The sequence below is a fragment of the Chiloscyllium plagiosum genome, chromosome 35 (assembly GCF_004010195.1).
Source record: "Chiloscyllium plagiosum isolate BGI_BamShark_2017 chromosome 35, ASM401019v2, whole genome shotgun sequence".
NCBI lineage: Eukaryota > Metazoa > Chordata > Chondrichthyes > Orectolobiformes > Hemiscylliidae > Chiloscyllium > Chiloscyllium plagiosum.
In genome coordinates, this window is record NC_057744.1 from 33399692 (window position 1) to 33419329 (window position 19638).

The 19638-nt window shown below is 41.3% G+C and overlaps 1 protein-coding gene across 1 annotated transcript in view; it reads right to left on the reverse strand.

The window, feature by feature from the left end:
* Nucleotides 1-1239: 1239 nt before the first annotated feature.
* The window catches only part of LOC122540528 (CMP-N-acetylneuraminate-beta-galactosamide-alpha-2,3-sialyltransferase 4-like), a 111474-nt gene continuing 93075 nt past the window's right edge, over nt 1240-19638 (reverse strand). The window contains exons 10-12 of the mRNA XM_043676393.1: nt 19270-19395; nt 6588-6737; nt 1240-1327 (exon numbers count right to left, since the gene is read on the reverse strand). Coding sequence (XP_043532328.1) covers nt 1247-1327; nt 6588-6737; nt 19270-19395 — 357 coding nt within the window. The 3' untranslated portion in view covers nt 1240-1246. The remainder of the gene's footprint in view (nt 1328-6587; nt 6738-19269; nt 19396-19638) is intronic.

Consider the following 19638-nt stretch of genomic DNA (forward strand, 5'->3'; position numbering starts at 1 on the left):
TTACCTCATCTCCTTGCAAAACAGTACTCTGCTGCAAATATGTTGCTCTTTAATGTTTATATTTTCAGTGCTCAATGGCTACAAAATCTTCTAATTACCCAAGACATCATTGTAACAATAGCAGCTGACATTTTTTAAGGGCTATACAGTTAGTTATTTTGCTACTTGTAACCAGCTCTTGGCTGGAATTTAAGAACCCACAATCCTATTAAAATGTCTATCACCATCAAGGAAACCTAGCAGCTACCTGAAAAGGAAAAGAAACAATTGTCTACAATGTTGTTAAGATAAAGAGAAGGAGACAAATCAACAGTAGTAAGGAGAAACCCTTCTCCCTCACTATATCCTAATTCCTGTACAGCTTTATCCAAACCCCCCACAACCTTCAGTACCCATTAGCATTTCCCCAGCCCATCCACCTTTCCCCATTCCTTAACTCGATGCAACTTTACCTCATACCAGACCTTGTCACATTGTCCTTCAACTAATTTGTCAGAAGCTGTCAATGCTCAGTGCCAGCTCCCCTACTGCATTAAAAAAGAACATGAATTCAACTGGAAGCAGTGAGTCTGCCAGATTCCACTATGTGTGAGGCATCATTTACACAATACTTTTAGATCTCTCTGACTCTGCGAGATTTAGGTTTCGAATGAAGGGGATTGATGGCCCAAAGAGTGGCCCAAAGAGTGGCCCACGGGCAGGAAAGGCTGTCTCTGCAGTGTCCACCCAGAGAGGTTTCTCCCATCCCCATTTGACCCTAACCTTGTCATTCTTTTTAACAGTTCCTTAGCCTGGCTCCTAAGGTCATCAATCTACCTTGTCTGAGGTCACCTCATTTCTGGGTGTGACTGAGAGTTCAGCTCTCTGGTTGGGCTAGCAGCGAACAGAAGACCAGCTGATGGCCTTAATTTGATGGTGGGCCACCGAGATATTGGTGTGTGATCTGGGTTTAGGAACCCCATTTTCACCTCGGTGTTAGGGTCCTGATGCTTGTGGTGAAATTAGGCCCATAATCTTGCTATGATATCACAGCCTCTTCAATCACACTGTGTTGAAATGGCACAGCCCCTCCTCCCAATAGTATTTCACCAGTTCACTGCAGACAGAGAATGTTGCACTTAATCACCAGGTCAAGCCAGAAACTAATATTCTTAATATATACAAGGGTCAAGCACAGATAAAAGTACATAACTGACAGATATTTTGGAAGCAAACCATCTCAATAATGTAAAGATGGTTGTGAAGGTTAAGTGAGGTATTTGATCACTCCAGCATTCTTCAGCATCTTCAAAAACAGGTGTTCATTGTTGACATTGTGCACATTGTTCTGAAAAAAAGTCACAAGACCAAAGTACATGTGATTAGTTGCAAATATACTGATAGGAATCAAAGACAAAAGAGTCTAGATAAAGAGAGAGAGAGAATTGTAATCGAAGGAATACTTTGCCAACTTCCTCCTTTTGACAGAAAAACGCAACTTTACAATCACCTCATCTCGAATATTATCAGAGAGCTCAAGCACCACATTTTGGGAAGAATGTGAAGGTGAAGGAGGCTGAGGAGGAGCTTTCCAAAAAGCTGTCAAGAATGAAGGAGGCACGTGGAGAGACTGGGTAAACAGGGTTTGTTCTTGAGCATGTTGAGAGGAGATTGCATAGAATTGTCCAAAATTATGAGGCTTGTTAACTTCAAAGAAAGACAATCCTTTTCCACAAGTGAGGTGGATCAGTAACCAGAGGACATAGAGTTAAGTTCAGAAACAAAACATTTAAAGGAAAGATGAGGAAAATTTTCCATCCATATTTCATTATTATATTTGGGATTGGACTGCACTGAGATGTGATGGAAACAAATCAAAAGGGAGCAATTTGATATTTCAAAACAAACTGAATAGATAAGGGAAATGGAAAAAATGCAAGCGTAGAGATAATTGTAGCAAAATGGTTGCATGACTCTGAGGACATAGGTTTAAGGTGAGAGGGTTAAGATTTAGACCATAAGACCATAAGACCATAAGACATAGGAGTGGAAGTAAGGCCATTCGGCCCATCGAGTCCACTCCGCCATTCAATCATGGCTGATGGGCATTTCAACTCCACTTACCCGCATTCTCCCCGTAGCCCTTAATTCCTTGTGACATCAAGAATTTATCAATCTATATAACTGATGTGAATACTACAAAAATAACAATGTGCATTATCTTGTAAGTTTCTATTAGATCTCCCCTTAATCTTCTAAATTCCAATGAATACAATCCCAGGATCCTCAGCCGTTCCTCATATGTTAGACCTACCATTCCAGGGATCATCCGTGTGAATCTCCGCTGGACATGCTCCAGTGCCAATTTGTCCTTCCTGAGTTGTGGGGACCAAAACTGGACACAGTACTCCAAATGGGGCCTAACCACAGCTTTATAAAGTCTCAGTAGCACAACGGTGCTTTTATATTCCAACCCTCTTGAAATAAACGTCAACATTGCATTCGTATTCTTAATCACGGACTCAACCTGCATGTTTACCTTTACAGAATCCTCGACTAGCACTCCCAGATCCCTTTGTACTTTGGCTTTATGAATTTTCTCACCGTTTAGAAATTGGTCCATGCTTGTATTCTTTTTTCCAAAGTGCAAGAACTCACATTTGCTCACATTGAATTCCATCAGCCATTTCCTGGACCACTCTCCTAAACTGTCTAGTTCCTTCTGCAGCCTCCCTCTTCCTCAGTACTACCTGCCTGTCCACCTAACTTCGTATCATCGGCAAACTTCGCTAGAATGCCCCCAGTCCCTTCATCCAGATCATTAATATATAACATGAAAGGCTGCAGCCCCAACACTGAACCCTGCGGGACACCGCTTGTCACCAACTGCCATTCCGAAAAAAAAACCTTTATCCCAACTCTCTGTCTTCTGTTAGACAGCCAATCCTCAATCCATACCAGTAGCTCACCTCGAACACCATGGGCCCTCACCTTGCTCAGCAGCCTCCTGTGTGGTACCTGATGAAAGGCCTTTTGGAAGTCTAGATAGACCACATCCACTGGGTTTCCCTGGTCTAACCTACTTGTCACCTCTTCAAAGAATTCCAACAGGTTTGTCAGGCACAACCTCCCCTTACTAAATCCATGTTGACTTGTTCTAATCCAACCCTGTTCTTCCAAGAATTTAGAAACCTCATCCTTAATGATGGATTCTAGAATTTTACCAACAACCGAGGTGAGGCTAATTGGCCTATAATTTTCCATCTTTTGTCTTGATCCTTTCTTGAACAAGGGGGTTACAACAGCAGGACTTTCCCTGACTACAGTGACTTTTCCTCAGCCACCTCCCTCAGAACTCTAGGATGTAGCCCATCGGGACCAGGAGATTTATCAATTTTAAGACCTTTTAGCTTTTCTAGCACTTTCTCTTTTGTAATTCAGCCCCCTGACTCCCTTTAATTGTTGGGATATTACTCATCTCTTCCACTGTGAAGACTGATGCAAAGTACTTATTAAGTTCTCCTGCTATTTCCTTATCTCCCATCACTAGGCTTCCAGCATCAGTTTGAAGTGGCCCAATGTCTACTTTTGCCTGTCGTTTGTTTCTTATATATTGAAAGAAACTTTTACTATCATTTCTAATATTACTGGCTAGCCTACCTTCATATTTGATCCTCTCCTTCCTTATTTCTCTCTGTGTTATCCTCTGTTTATTTTTGTAGCCTTCCCAATCTTCTGATTTCCCAGTGCTCTTGGCCACTTTATAGGATCTCTCTTTTTCTTTAATACATTTCCTGACTTCCTTTGTCAGCCATGGCTGTCTTATCCCTCCCCAGATAATCTTTTTTTTTCTTGGGGATGAACCTCTGTACAGTGTCCTCAATTATACCCACAAACTCCCATTTAAATGGGATGGAAGAGGTAACTTTTTCACACAGAGGGTGGTGCATGTATGGAATGAGCTGCTAAGGGAAGTGGTAGGGGCTGGTGCAATTAGAACATTTAAGAGACATCTGGATATGTATGTGAATAAGAAGGGTTAGAAGGATATGGAACTAGATTAATTTAGGATATCTGGTCAGCATGGACAAGTTGGACCAAAGGGTCTGTTTCTGTGCTATACATCTCTATGCTTGTGGCTATGGGGCTGTTTTAGTTGCACAGCATTGTCACTGATTCTCACTATCTGTTGTTTTACCTATTGTCTGTATTATGTTTTTCTACGTGTACTTGGAATGTTTATACCTTATAAAATATATAGGTTCAATTTCCCTTCTGGCATAAAATTCCTCTCAAAACTTTTTTCTGAATCTTCTTGGTTTCTGCTTTTGGCAAAAAAATTGGATAGCTTTCTGTGAAGTCAGAAACGAGCTTGTGGACAAATCAACTGATTTTGTTAATTTTGTTTGTTCAGAAATGCCTCTCAGTGTGGACTCTGGAGAAACCCACCTTACTTCTTCAAAGTAAGGTCATTGCAGTTTAACCAGCTGGTATCTCTTGTGGCACAGCGTTCTTTCAGTACTCTGTTAAACAAGCAGCTAGAGAATGTGCTTAGGTTTCTGAAGTGGGACTCAAAGACACAATTTGAAGAATTACCCAGTAAGCACTTAGCTAGCTATGGGCACACATCCCTTGAGCAAAGCCAGTAAATTGAAAATCATCTGGAAATGGGATGAAAATAGTTGGGTGCCCGTTTTTAACTGGTGATGGACCAAATGTCTTTTTTCTATGCTGTAGACCTCTATAACTCTAAGTGTGTATCTGTGTCACTGTTCACTAAGAGCTGAACTGGATTGACTCCTGGAGAAATAATATTAGATTTGAAATATTAACTCTGTCCCTCACTCCACAGATGCTGCTAGACCATCTGACTTTCTCTGGCATTTTCTGGTTTTATTTCAGACTTCGAGCAAGTGTAGTGTCTTATTTTTATTTGAACGCTTAATTCACTGTGACTTTTCTTCCAGGTGTGCCCATCTCAACAAAGTTCTCCTTTTCTCTCTGATGGGATTTGCGTTTTTTAATCTCTTGGCTTGTTTACCTTCACTGGTTTCCATTTCTCTCCCAGTGTTTCACAAGGTGTTTGCTAAAGTTAATTTTCACAGCCACATCTCCATCCTCAGAGACTGTTTCCAGCTCCTCATAACCCAGTTCTGAGAAAGAATCAAACTGGGCTGCACAGGTGCTGTCAGACTCTCTGTGTTGTAGTAACAATGTCAGCCAGATGGACCTCACAGAATATAAATTCCCTGTTTGGGATTGTTAATCTGGTCCAATCAGGGAGCCCTGGCTGACAGATAAGAACAGAAATGTTTCACGCAGCATTGCCCTTTGATGTGAAGGGCACTGCTTGTCACTGGCCACTCGAGTGTTTTCCTTTCTTCCTGGTGGTGGAAATTGAATAAAGATTTGTGCACCTTGTGTCTCTCACTGTGTCTCACACCTACACACACACACACATGGGTGCTGTGGGAAAAAAAAGCACGACCACAGTTAGGCGGTAGTGTGGGGGTTTAATAAAAACAAACAGGAGGAAAAAAAAGAAGAGAAAAAATGAACAGAAATGTCAGCCATCCTGTTTGCTCTGAAACCTGGCTCTGAGGGAGCTAGATCAGTATCATGGACTCTTCACCTTTGTAAAAAGTGACTTGGTGGTGGGATACTAGTCTCTGTGGAGTTATTTCATTCTGAAACTTTCTTTCTGTTTTTATTATGAACTGAGACTGGATTGACCATAATCATCAAAGACTCCCTTCAGTGAGTCTGGTGATTCAAACCCATTCTGTGGAATGAAAGGGGATTTTATAGAAATGCGTTCAGAAGACAGTAGTTTAGGAGAAATATTTTGCATTAAGAAGCATCTGGTTCTTTGAGTTCTTGGACCATTTTTCCACAAAAACTATAGGATAGAATTTCTGTAGGACTTCATCAATCATTCAACTGGAACTTCAATGGGCAATTGACAGCGTCCTCAGAGAAATGGTATAAATGTCTGCCTAAAGGTATTTCCAATCGTTTTTTAAGGTGAAATGACTGTCAAAGTATTGACAAAGACATCCAATACCAGATCAGCTGCAGCAGTTCACCCTTCCACAAATTATGAGAGTAGGTGCTTAACAACAAAGTCCTCAGCAAGCCAATGAAAGTCACAATGGACAGTTTCTGCTACCACACTCCAGCACAGCAGTGTATCTTGGACTGTGTATGAGCGACACTCTAGAGAAATTCCACCAGACATTCCTCTGCCATATTCACCAGATGAAATGGGAGGACAGTTAAGCAAACACTAATTTCCTTCCTCGGGCTAGGTCCACAGTGTGGGCAAACCTCCTGCAAATTTATCTTGGGACTGGACACTGACTAGAAAGCTGGAAAACATTGCCCCTGCTTGCCTCAACTATAAAATGACTAAAATTCTTGGGGAGAAGAACAAAAATGATAAAAAGCTCACCCTAGAGTTCTCCTTGAAGTGCAGCAGCATGACATTAATGACTGAGAGGAACATGTTATCAATCATTCTGAACAGTGATGACTTGTGCATCAAGCTGTCTTTCCTCCTCCACAAGATGGAACATGGAATCAGGGGATTGTTTCCATCAGATACTTACTGCCATATGTTTCATACTCAGCTGATCATAGTAATGAATCCTCCCGTTTTTTTGTTTCAATGGATAACCAAATCCAGCAACATCAACTTCATCACAATAGTTCAGGCCCAACGTGACAGCTAAGAACCCAGTGGTTGGACGATTTCCTCTCTGTGGATGCAGAAACAACGTTACATTGATATATCTAACCAACCATTAATAGAGTAAGAACAGAGCATGACAGAGAGTGAGGGAGAGGGACATTAGAGTAGACCAAATGGGAAGAGGGTAATTTCAGCTGATAAAATGAGTATAAGAGACATAGATGGTGACTGAATGGTCATTTAGAAATGATAATGAGATAATTGAAATGAAAAACCTTTAATATAGAACAAAGGTCCATAATCAAGGGCACTGGGACAGAATACCAAAAAAAACATTCAGCATTAAATGAATAAGGGAGGGGGATTGCAGTTTTCAGGGTTTGAGCATGTGAAGAGATCGTGGTTTTGAGGTTCTGGGGAAGAACAAGCAGAAAACAATGAGTTTTGACTTTAAGGCAATGTGGATATTGGGAGAAAGAAGATAATGAAAGATAACTATTTTCATACTTGAGAGAAGATTTCTGATGAGCAATGATTCAGAGAGACGTTAAGATCCATGGTACGTGATTCGTATTGAAATTTATACATACATCTGTGTTCTTTTATTTGTCTTGAGATATGGTTAACACTATCAAGGCAACATTTGCTGTCTATTCCTGAGGTGATTTATGAGTCAACCACACAGTGTATGACTGGAATTATGTGCATGTCACAAAAGGCAGGAGTGGACAGAATTCCTCCCCCCTCCAACGATATGTGAACAACCCATGAGCTTTCATACACATTTACTCTGGTGCTAGCCACAAATGACTAGACTTTAATGCATTCAATTTCACAACTGGCCATGGTGAGGATTGAATGCTTGAGTTCAACTGAGATCCACGTGCTTCCTCAATGATTTGTGGCCCAGACAAAATGGGCAGAATGGCTTCTTTCTGTGTCATAAACATTATCTGTTTCTCTGTTTCACCAGCAACCTAACTAAACATTAGTTAAGTATTAGTCTGCTAATAGGATATGGACTGCACAGCCTGCAAACAAATTCACCTTAGGTATTCAAGACAACAGTGGATATTAATAATGTGCAAGGGTACTTGGTAAAAGCAGGACATCAGTAATGATTAATAAAGAAACTGTGGATGTTGGAAATCAGGAATGAAACAGAAATTGCTGGAGAAACTCAGCAGCTCCAGCAACATCTGCGGAGAGAAAGCAGAATTAATGTTTCAGGTCCAGTGAGCCTTCTTCAGAATGGATACAATGTGTACACCTCCTTCCCATAATGTGACCCAAAGCAGGAATTATGCTCATTTGAAAAGCTAGAGCTGTCACAATTATTCACTAATAGTTCCGTGATTTATATCTTATCACAGGTTGCATAACATAGGCAAGTTCATGTCATGTTGAATCACTTCCTGTGATGAGATATAGTTTCTAACTATAAGACATCATATAAGAATGCCCGCTATTGTAAGTTATCAAAATAGGCTAAAAAAGGTGGTTTGCAACATTTAAAGAATCTCTACCCAAGCTTGACTTAACTGAGGTTTAGAAAATTAACATTTATTTTGAATAAACAATGCTTATTTGTTGCATTTGTTTTTGCTACATTTGTTTTTGTGGGCTAGTTAATTCATTTGGAACTTTTAGGGAAGTTGAAAGTTCATGGCTACATATAATGACAGGTTGGAATGTTCTATGTTTAGAGGTTCCTATGTTTCCAGAGAATAGGAAACCATTGGAACAGGTTACAGGATTGCATGGTGAATATTGCTTCACTGCTTTGCCTTCAGTAGAGAGTTGGGTCTGTATGTGATTTGGCAGAGACAGGTTTGATAAACGACACAAGAATATCATTTGAGTCTCTTGGACTGGTTTTGCTATTTAAAGGATTTTGAAGTATAATGGTAATGGATATGACAATGAAATTGTGATGTTTTTCAATTGTAACAGTAACATCAGCAGCTAATTTTGTGACAAAAGGATGGAATAGACTGTATTATTATACTAGATGTACTTACAACAAGCAGGATAATGTAAAACCATGTAAAGAAAAGAGTTTGTAGCAACATACCACATTGAGACAGCAATCACTTTGAGCTAAGGGGATACCCTTTAAGGCAACAAGCTATTGGAAGATACAAGATGTGGGAGATTAGAAATGTTGTTTTTGCAGATGGGTGAGGGGGTGTAGTGGGGTGGGGGGGGAGGGGGGTGAGGAGAAGGGGAACATTATACAAACGGTCGCAGAATTTTTGGCTTAAGGCTAAGATTTTAATGAACATAGTTAAAGAAAATAGTTTTAAGCTAGGAAATAACTTTAAAGTGTTGTAGTTGACCACAAAAAGAAGCAGCAGGGGCATTTCACAATAAAGCTTATAGTATGATAAGAGAAACTGGATAAAAAGAACAAGCTGTAACAAACAAGGAACAAAGAATGCAGATATACGAGGACAGCAGGATGGTCAGATAAGAAAATAACTAGAGAGAAAAACAAGTGAGGTAATCGGCTTATGATAGGATGGGAAAAGGGAGTCGTGATTCCGCAACTTGTAAATGAATAAGATTGCTTACATGCTCTGTTTTCGCGCGCATTTCTGCTTGATTACAGAAGCGTCTGGTGCTTGGAAGCCTGTAATAAATTGTTCTTGTTTCCAAGGCTTTGTTTCAGGCTGATAGATTTGTGAGTGAGCTCTGTTTCTCACAAAAAGTAGCCATTTTTCTAATCTGCAGAATAGAATGCTAAACTACAAGGCTGGTGGCAAAGATAATTTTTAATCAATCTGTGGTTAAAAAAGATAATTTTTAATCAATTTTTTTTTAACCTATGCTATGTTTTCACTTGTTGTTTTGTCTCTCCCAGGCCAGATCTTGAGTTAGGCCACATTTGGAAAACTGTACAGTTCTGGTCGCCACACTACCAGAAGGATGCAGAGATTTTGGAGAGGGTACAGATTTGCCCGATTTGGAGGGTATTAGCTATGACAAGAGATTGGGCAGACTCGGTTCATTTTCACTTGAAAGTCAAACACTGAGGGATGACCTCATAGACATTTATAAAATTATGAGAGGCATGGATAGAATGGATAGTCAGAGTTTGTTTTTCCCCAAGGGTAAAAATGTCGATTACTTGTTTTAAGACAAAAAGGGGAAAATTTAAAGTAGTTGTGAGAGGCAGGTTTTTTTATATGGAGAGTAGAAAGTGCCTGGAATGCACTGCTAGGGCAGGTGTTGGATGTGGACACAATAACAAGGTTTCAGAGGGAGCTTGACAGATATATGAATAAGGAGAGAATAGAGTAATAATATGGGCAACATAGAGGCAAAAGATTTTTGGTTTAGAAAGGCACCAAGTCTCAATGCAGTCTTGATGGGCCAAAAGGCCTGTTACTGGGCTGTACTATTCTTTGTTGTAGGCTGATGGAAGGTGCTGGCTAGCAAGAATTCAAGCTTTTTTTTAACATAAGACTGTAATGAATCAGCATTTTCTGCTTAATTATGCAATAAAGGCAAAACAGGGCACCTCAGGCCATGGAATGCAAATCTTGTTCTGTGAATGAACTCTTGGCCTGGATACTGAGTACTTCTGGCTGCAATATGTTCGGCACAGTCAAGGAAGAAATGAGGGGGAGTGCTTGTGATGATTAAGCAGTGCTAGGGAGAAAGGATGTTTTGTAGGGCTGAAGGTCAAAGTTAGTGGTTAGAGGTAAGAAACAATTGAGGTGTCATAATATTACAGTTGTATTTCATTACAGGAATGAAATAGAACGGCAAATTTACAGGGAAGTTATAGTGTGGCCTGAAGTAGCAATCATGGGTGTTACAATTATCATAATATAGACTGGGTTAGTGATAGTGGAAGGGTCAGAGATAAACTTTCTGAGATGTGTTCAAGTGAACTCTCAGCATATTTATGTTTATAAATTAGGGAGCCCTGGCTGATAGCTATAAATAGGAGATTCACAGAATCTCCTCATTTGAGTGATTGGCTCTGAGCTGATTGGGCAAAGGCCACGTTCTTTGCATATATAAATAAAGGGTGGCTTGGAGTTGAGATATTGGCATCTGTCCAGTTATTTCAGTGGCAACAAAAGAAAAATAGGATACTTCTGAAGAAAATTTGCTTGCAATAGTCATCTTTGAGTTGAGGAAGCATTTCTGCCATCATTCCATTATTTGGGAAGCGTGACTCATTCTATCCTGTCGAAATCTGGGCACAGTATGTGGAAAAAACTTATTTTTCTGGTGCATGTGAAAAATGAGTAATCCTTCTGACTGCTTGCGCACCTATAGCATTTTCGGTTATTAGGAGCCTAACTCTCCCTGAGGCACCAGATACTAAATCCTTTCAAGAATTGATGGATTTAGTTAAGGAATATTATGACCCAAGCCTCTTCTAATTCTGAGATGCTATCAGTTTTATTTGGCCATTCAGGAACATTTTAATGAGATGGGATTTTAATGGGATTTTAATGAGATTAAGATGATTGGCAGAGGCATGTGATTTTATGTTAACCCTGAATGAGATGCTGAGAGACAATCAGGAATGTGGGATTAATGACATAACCATGTAAAACTGCTTACTAGCCGAAGTCCAACTGGACTTCAAACAGGCATTACAACTGGCTTTGTCATGGGCAAATGCAGCACGAGGAGCATGGGAGGCACGGGACATCCCAATGGAAGTGGACACCCTCACCTGTCCAACTGAGCTTGGGGAACACCACTTGAGTGTAGACAATCGCAGGGCATATCCTGAGCAGAGGTACCTTTGGGCAGCCCACAGTTAAATCACAAAACAAAGCCAAGTCTCAGCCAAATGGCTAAAATGTTATTCAGGATCTGAGCTGGCAAGCCATTGTAATTGCTACCAGGAAATGGAATCGAGATGGCAAAACAGTCTTACGAGGCCTGCTTCAAGTAAGAGAACATATCCAGGAGAGTGCACACACTGGAAAGTCCATCTACATGTGATTGGCAACTGTTAAATTGCTTAGTAGCATCCAAATCAGAACCAATCAAAATAAATGTCTGGTTAAATGGCCACCTGGTTCTCACGGAGGTCAATAGATTACTTACAGTGTGGAAACAGGCCCTTTGGCCCAACATGTCCACACCAACCTGCCGAAGCGCAACCCGCCCAGACCCATTCCCTAACATTTACCACTTCACCTAACACTACGGGCAATTTAGCTTGGCCAATTCACCAAACCTGCACATTTTTGGACTGTGGGAGGAAACCGGAGCAAACCCACGCAGACACGGGGAGAATGTGCAAACTCCACACAGTCAGTCGCCTGAGGTAGGAATTGAACCTGGGTCTATGGCGCTGTGAGGCAACAGTGCTAACCACTGAGCCACTGTGCCACCCACAGGTGCAGTTGGATCAGTAATTACATTTCAAAGGCATAGATTCAAAATGTACTGAGCTTTTATGACTAATACATTGGCAGTTTCAACATCTATTAACTTCAATGTCCTGGTCCCATTAGACACTTAGCTATCTTCAACATTACTGCACAGAAGGAAAATCTACTGTTCTGAAAGGTTACACATAAAGGTTAGTCAAAAGATAGAGAGGAACCTTCAACCCCTCCAGCCACATGAATGGCTGCTTTGTGCCTCAAATTCATAACCTTACCTTTTCTGTTCAATTGTTCATCTTGAGTTAAGAATAGCACACATGCAAAGATTTGGGGATGGGTCTTCATGGTGTTTGGGAGATATCTTGCCAATGTGAAGATGATGATGGGACTCAATTGCATGCTTCAGCACCCATTTCCTGGCACCGGAACTTTTCCCAATGCAGATTAAGGTTGCAGGCTGGTACCACCATGTAGCTGGCAGCCCTGACCTGTCCCCTCCATTGCAAGGATGAGCAATGTCCTAGCCACATTCAATTTTCATTAAGCTGTGATTCATAATGAAAACAGAAAGCATGGAGAAACTCAGCAGAACTGAGAACAAGTGAAAATGTGATGTATTTGATTTTGCTGTAAAGAGGGAAGGGGCACGTGAAACACAAGGATATATGAGGGGAAGGTTAGAGGGTGAAGCAGATTGCCGATCAGAGGTGTCATGGAATATAAGGTAGAGCACGTGGTAATATTTGTAGAGGAGACACAAAATATTGGGGTCTGGAGCAAAGGTTAATCACAGAATAAATGTCAATGCTGACTGAAGACAAAAATGTAAATACAAAGTACAGAAATAGGGCATTGGGGTGGGTTATACTATCAAAGCTGAAGGCAGAATACGTGGTCTGAAGTTATTGAACTCAATGAAGAATCCAGAAGGCTGTGAAGTGTCTAAACGGAAAACAAGGTGCTGTTCCTCCAGTTTGCGTTGGGCTTCACACTGCAGCATGCCAAGAACAGAAAAGTTAGCATGAGTGAACGATTGACATTGCAAGTAATTGAAAGTTTGGAGTATGCTTGTAGACTGAGCACCGTGTTCCATCAACCATTGGGCCAGTTTGCATTTGGTCTTGTCAGTGTAGAGGTGGCAGCATTGTGAGTGATGTATATAGTAAACCAGATTGAGAAATGTACAAGTAAACAGTTGCTTCACCTACAAGGATTGCTTGGGACCTAGAACAGTGAGGAAGGAGGAGGTAAAAGACCAAGTCTTATGACCATCCTATGACTGCATGGGAAGGTTCCGCAGGAGGAGGTTGAGGTTTTTGAGAGTAACGGAAGAGTGGACCATGTGTCATTGAGGGAATAGTCCCTGCAGAAGTCTGACAGGGCTTGGGAGGCGAAGATTTGTTTGGTGGCGAGTTCATGATGGACTTGGCAGAAATTAGATAGGGGGACTGTGACCGCCTTTTTCCTGGGATGGTGATGGCTAGCAAGAGGGAAAATAGCTTTAAATTGAGGGGTGATCGATATAGGACAGATGCCAGAGGTAGTTTCTTTACTCAGAGAGTAGTAAGGGCATGGACGATAATGGAATAGTGTAGGATAGACGGGCTTTAGATTGGTTTCACAGGTCAGCGCAACATCGAAGGCCAAAGGGCCTGGACTGTGCTGTAATGTTCTATGTTAAATGGAGGTGAATGATCCTTGGAATAGGGAGGCCTTGCGTGGAAAGTGACGGCAGGTTGGGTGAAGAGAAAGGAAGACATGTTGGAGATACCATTGTGGATAGTGGACTTGTACTCAGAAATGCAGAGCCTTGCTTCCCTAATAATGCTTCTTTCTTCATGCAGAACTGTCAGAGACAGGAAACTCTTGGCCTGCTTTCGTAGCAGTCAGCTGCTGTATTCTGAAATGCAAAGGTCACTTCAGCCAATTTGACAGCTTCTGTCAAAGGGGGAGTACATAAGGTAAACATGATATTAAGGTGCTGGGAAGGTAGACTGCCAGATGGGTAGAAAGCAAGGGTGCCAGGTAAGTAGGTGAAAGGTAGGTAGGATGCCAGGTAAGTAGAATTCCAGCTGGGGTGGGTGTAGGGTGCTAAGTTGGTAGGATGCTGTGGGAAGGGGCGAGGGTGTCAAGTTGACAGGGTGCCAGAATGTAAGGGGGGGGGGTTATGGTAAGAATTTTGATAAGTATTGGTAGTTTGGAGAAATTGGGTCCAGTGGGACTGAGGAAAGTGGACAAAGGGTCCAAGGAGTTTGATCCATCAGCAAGGCAAGGGTGGTTTGGGTCTTGTGGGGGCAGTTTCCAGTCCGATCTGATGCGGGGGGAGGTTGGGTTGGTGCACATGTGGTTCACGTCCAGTGGCAGGGAGTCGTTTGGAGGTCACATCAGGTCTGGGAGGGTTTTGGATCTACCAGCAGGGGAGGGGGAATTGGGGAGAATCAGCTCCTGTGAAGACAGAGGAAAGATCACGGTGGATTCTGGGGGTGGGGATGGGCCACTGGTGGGGGAGGAAAGTGTTTGGCCCTCGGGTGAGGAGTATCAGTTCCACTAGAACAATGTCAGGTCCTGAGATAGGGTCGGGATCCCTAAGGAGAAAGAGTAGTCCCAGGTTCCAACCAGGATTATTGGGTCCTGAGCCATGATTATCATGTCATGGGGTGTCAGGTCAGCGTCTGGGGGTATGAGGGGTTTGAGGAAGGTGTAGTTGGGGGGGATGTGTGTGGTAAGTATGAAGTCTGTTTAGCAGTTATTCAAGAGTAACATACTTAACAGTCTAACGTTTCCTGATTGACGTTCAATTAGTTAATTTTGTCACAGCCATCTGACGTCTCTGATTTTGTGGAGATTTTCTGAAGGTTTCAGGTGTAAAAGTATTGCCGAGCAGAAAATTCTATTCCCTGGGCAATTCCCTTAGAGTGTGTGATGATGGGTATTCTGCAGAATCCCTGTGCAAAATCCTATCCACGCTGGAATAACGAGTATCTGGCCGATTGAAAAACAGCCCCAATGTTTTGAATCCAATATCATACTTTTTCAGGACTATTTTATGGAAAGGTCAAATCAGACTTAAAACATTACCTCTTTCTCTTCCACAAATGCTGCTATTAGTTCTGAATGAATTCCTGCTTAGCAGGATATTTGGTGGTGCAATATTTGTATATTTAGTAACACATACTCGTTGCCTAGTCTTTCTCAATTGATAATGTAAGTCAGAAGGTCATGAACTCAAGCCTCATCCTACAACTTCAGTACAGAGCCTGGATTTGCTGAACAATGCAGAAGGAGTGCTGACCTCCACTTGATATTTACACTGAGAAACTGGGATTGCTTGTGCCTGGATTCTGGGAACTCTGTCTGCCCTTAACTCTACAAAGTCACGAGCTAATCACAGAAGGTTGTTGAGGGAGTCAGAGCACACAGTGTGAACAGTCACAGGTCTTTTCTGAATTCATGGTTTGTGTTACATTTGTTCAATTAAAAATTAGATTGACGTTTTAATCAATCTCAAAAGCATTGGCTGACTGACAGGCTACAGAGAGAAGTGGTGAATGGACGTGTTTCAGACCGGAGGAAATTTTATCGTTGAATTCACCAGCAGTCAGTTTTTTACTTCCTACATCTTAATGACCAAGGCTTTAGTGCACAATTGCAAAAGCTGCTGACAATTCAAAATCTGAAAGTGGTGCAAGTGCAGAGGGAATTGGGGAAAAGGTACACAAACATCTGAAGATGGTAGGACAAGTTGAGAGAATGATTAATAAAGTATTCAGGACCTAAAGCTTTTTAAATAGAGTTATAAAATATAAAAACAATGAAGTTGTGATAAACCTATATGAAACACTAGTTTGGACTCAATTGAATATTGTATCCAGTTCTGGGCACAGTCTTCCTGCAGTATGTGGACGTACAGTCAGTTGTGCTGTAACACAGCAGTTCTGTTCTAATGCAACCCACTGTTATAAGAACATTGCGTACTAGCAGCACTATTTAAACTAATGGGGCCAGAATCGCACGATAGCCAATACATGCTTTACAAGTTCACGCTTCAGGAACAGTGACCCTAATTCTTTTCAATCACATTATAGTGAATCTGCATTAGCGAAACGTGTGGTAGAGTAGAACGACCCATACAAACATGGAGAAGTAGGCCAGTCAACCATTCAATAAAACTATGGCTGATCTAACTGTAATCTTAAATCTGCATTTCACCAACTCCTGATAATCCTTCACCCTCTTGCAAAACACAAGTCTATCAACCTCTGTCTTAAAAATAGTCAGGCGGCATGGTAGCTCAGTGGTTAGTACTGCTGCCTTACAGCACTAGGGACCCTGGTTTGATTCCAGCCTCAGGCAACTGCTGGTGTGGAGTTTGTACATTCTCCCTGTGTCTGCATGCGTTTTCGGATGCTCCAGTTTCCTCCCACAATCCAAAGATGTGCAGGTTTGGTGAATTGGCCATGTTAAATTACCCATAGTGTTCAGGAATATGTAGGTTAGGGGCATTAGTCAGGGGTAAAAAAAGAGTAGGGTAGGGTCTGGGTGGGTTGCTCTTTGATGGGTCAGTATGGACTTATTGGACCAAAAGGCCTGTTTCCACACTGTAGGGATTCTATGAAATAAGCCTGATGGACTATGATCTTGTTTTGTGTGACTTCTGACTTTGTCCATGCCAGTCCAACACTGACACCTCTACATCACTACAGATATTCGAAGACTGTCCTTCTACCATGCTTTCAGAAAGAGTTTTCAAAAGAATCATAACTCTCTGAGAGAAAAAAAGCTTTGACTTGTCTCTGTTTTAAACAGGTGACCCACAATTTTCAAACATTGACCCTTACATACACCCACAAGAGCAAACACCGTCCCCATATTTACTCTGTTAAACTCCAGCAGATATAAGCATATTGACAAGACAACTTGCTCATTCCAGATATTAGTCTGGTAAAAGTCTCTGAACAGCTTTCAATGCATTTATGTCTTTTATTAAATAAGAATACAAATACTGTACAAACTACCCCCAGACAGGAGGCATTAGATAAAAGACTCAGAAAAAAAAATCACAATTATGGTTCCAGAGATGAAAAATTCCAGTTGCTTACATAGTATTCAAACTGGGTCATTATTCAAAGGGGATAAATTGGAACAACTGTGTGGAAAAGACAGGCTGATGGGACTTGTGATGAAAATCATTTTGTATACAATTTGTACCATATAAGAAAGCAATCTGTGAAAATGGGGAGCAGTGATTTCAGGGCACAAAGAGTTCCAGGAGGTGGCTGAATTTGACTAATTCAAAATATTAAGCATGTTCAATACCACCAAGGAACAATGACATGGCATGTTACAAAATTTTCAACGGGCCAATCAGAACAGTTCAAGGCTTAAAGACAGTCAATTTAGTCAGTTGACGCAAGGTAGAGGTTGCTGCTTTGACCCTCTAGTCAATCACGATCTTTGCAGCAGGTCAGAGAGGCTCAGTCCTTTAATACTGTAAGAGGCTCTGAGTTATTAGGACGTGGGAGAACTCCAGGGAGTCAGGATATGCAGCTGAGCATTGGAGTTAGGTGCCAGGAACATCCCTGGAAGCTTTGGAGGCTTGACAGAAACTAGATAGCCTTATTAGTTCAGTGCAGCTGTGACTGAGAGTGAATGAAGGCCAAAAGCAATATTGGTGCTACTGAACCAGACCAGAGCTTGGAGAAACATAGATACGGTACCAGTGAAACTAGCTTTCTGCAGACGAACTGATCTTGTGCCGGTGAGTAATCATTCGAGTGCAGTTTCCAGAACAAAGGGGAGTGCGATCCTAATTGGGAGAGTAAACTCCCAGAATGTGAGCTGTTATTGAAATAGTCCTTGATGAAACATTTGAAACATATTTGAAGTTAGGTCTTTGGAAGAGAAGAAATTGGAATTCCTTATAAAGTTTGATGAGACTTGATGACCCACAGTATGGCCAACGTCTGGAGTGGGAGGTTACTGGGGAATCCATAGGATCTACCTTGGCTGCATTTGTTGTTTGATGAATGCTGTGGGGTACTGGAATACAGTTTGTCAGTTATTTAGTTTTTTTCTCAGGTTACTTCTGGATGCTAGAGTATAGATTTTTTCGATGTTGTAGATTGTTTTACTTTTTTAACATGATATTATAAATTATTGTTGATTGGTCAAAAATGTAAGATATTGCAACTTCATTCTTTTAGTAAGTACCTGGGATTTCAAATACTTTGTATATTAAAAAAACTGCTTTCCAAAATTCCTATCAGAAAGATGTTGTGAAACTTGAAAGGGTTCAGAAGAGATTTATAAGGATGTTGCCAGGGTTGGAGGATTTGAGCTAAACGGAGAGGTTGAATAGGCTGGGGCTGTTTTCCCTGGAGTGTCGGAGGCTGAGGGGTGACCTTATAGAGGTTTATAAAATCATGAGGGTCATGGATAGGATAAATAGACAAAGTCTCTTTCCTGGGGTGGGGGAGTCCAGAACTAGAGGGCATAGGTTTAGGGTGAGAGGGGAAAGATATAAAAGAGACCTAAGGGGCAACATTTTCATGCAGAGGGTGGTACATGTATGGAATGAGCTGCCAGAGGAAGTAGTACAGGCTAATACAATTAGAACATTTAAAAGGCATCTAGGTGGGTATATGAATAGGAAGGGTTTGGAGGTTTATGGGCCGGGTACTGACAGGTGAGACTAAATTGGGATGGGATATCTGGTCAGCATGGACAAGTTGGACTGAAGGGCCTGTTTCTGTGCTGTACCTCTCTATGACTTTATGACTCTATAATTGATGCAGTGCAGAAAAAGGCCATCAGGCCAATTATGTCTCCATTGGCTCTATCAATGATCATCATGATTTGGTGCCATTCTCCTACCTTTTCCCCATAATCCCATACACTCTTTTTCCAATTCCCTCTGGGATGCCTCAATTAAACAGTTTATGCCACACTTCCAAGCAGGGCATTCCTGAACCAAGAGACTCAGTGACTGAATAAGTTTCTTCTCACATCAAATTGACTTCTTTCGCAAATCACTTTAAATCTGCACCCTCTCATTCTGGATCTATTTAAAATAGGATCACTTTCTCCTTATTTACTCAGTGCAGACTCTTAAGATTTAATAAAAGATCGATGAAAAATCCACAATCTTTCTTGAGTCTTTACATTTCCTTAATTGTGCCTTCTCGAGAAACATCACAATGACCTTTACAAAGGAGAACAGAAAGGTAATCTTACCCTTTTATTGGGTTGACTCAGAAAACATGTTGCAGCTTGAAACATATAGTAGGGATTGAGTATTCGCACCTTGGCAGGATCCAAATTCTTTACAAAGGCTGGCCTTTTCCAGAATCCTGTTGTAATCTAGTGAGAAAAATATTTTGCAATCAGGGAAAAACATTAAAGAGAAACAGTAAAGGCAGCCTGTATTACCAACATTACCTCCCATCCAAATATTTAATTGCAACTCAAATCTGGAGTCCATAAGACCATACGACCGTGCAAAATGGGAAAAGGAGTAGGCCATTTGGCCTCTTAAGCCTACTTCGAAATTCAAAAGGATTGTGGTTGATTCTTCATGTCAACTTTCCTGCGTTTACTCCATAA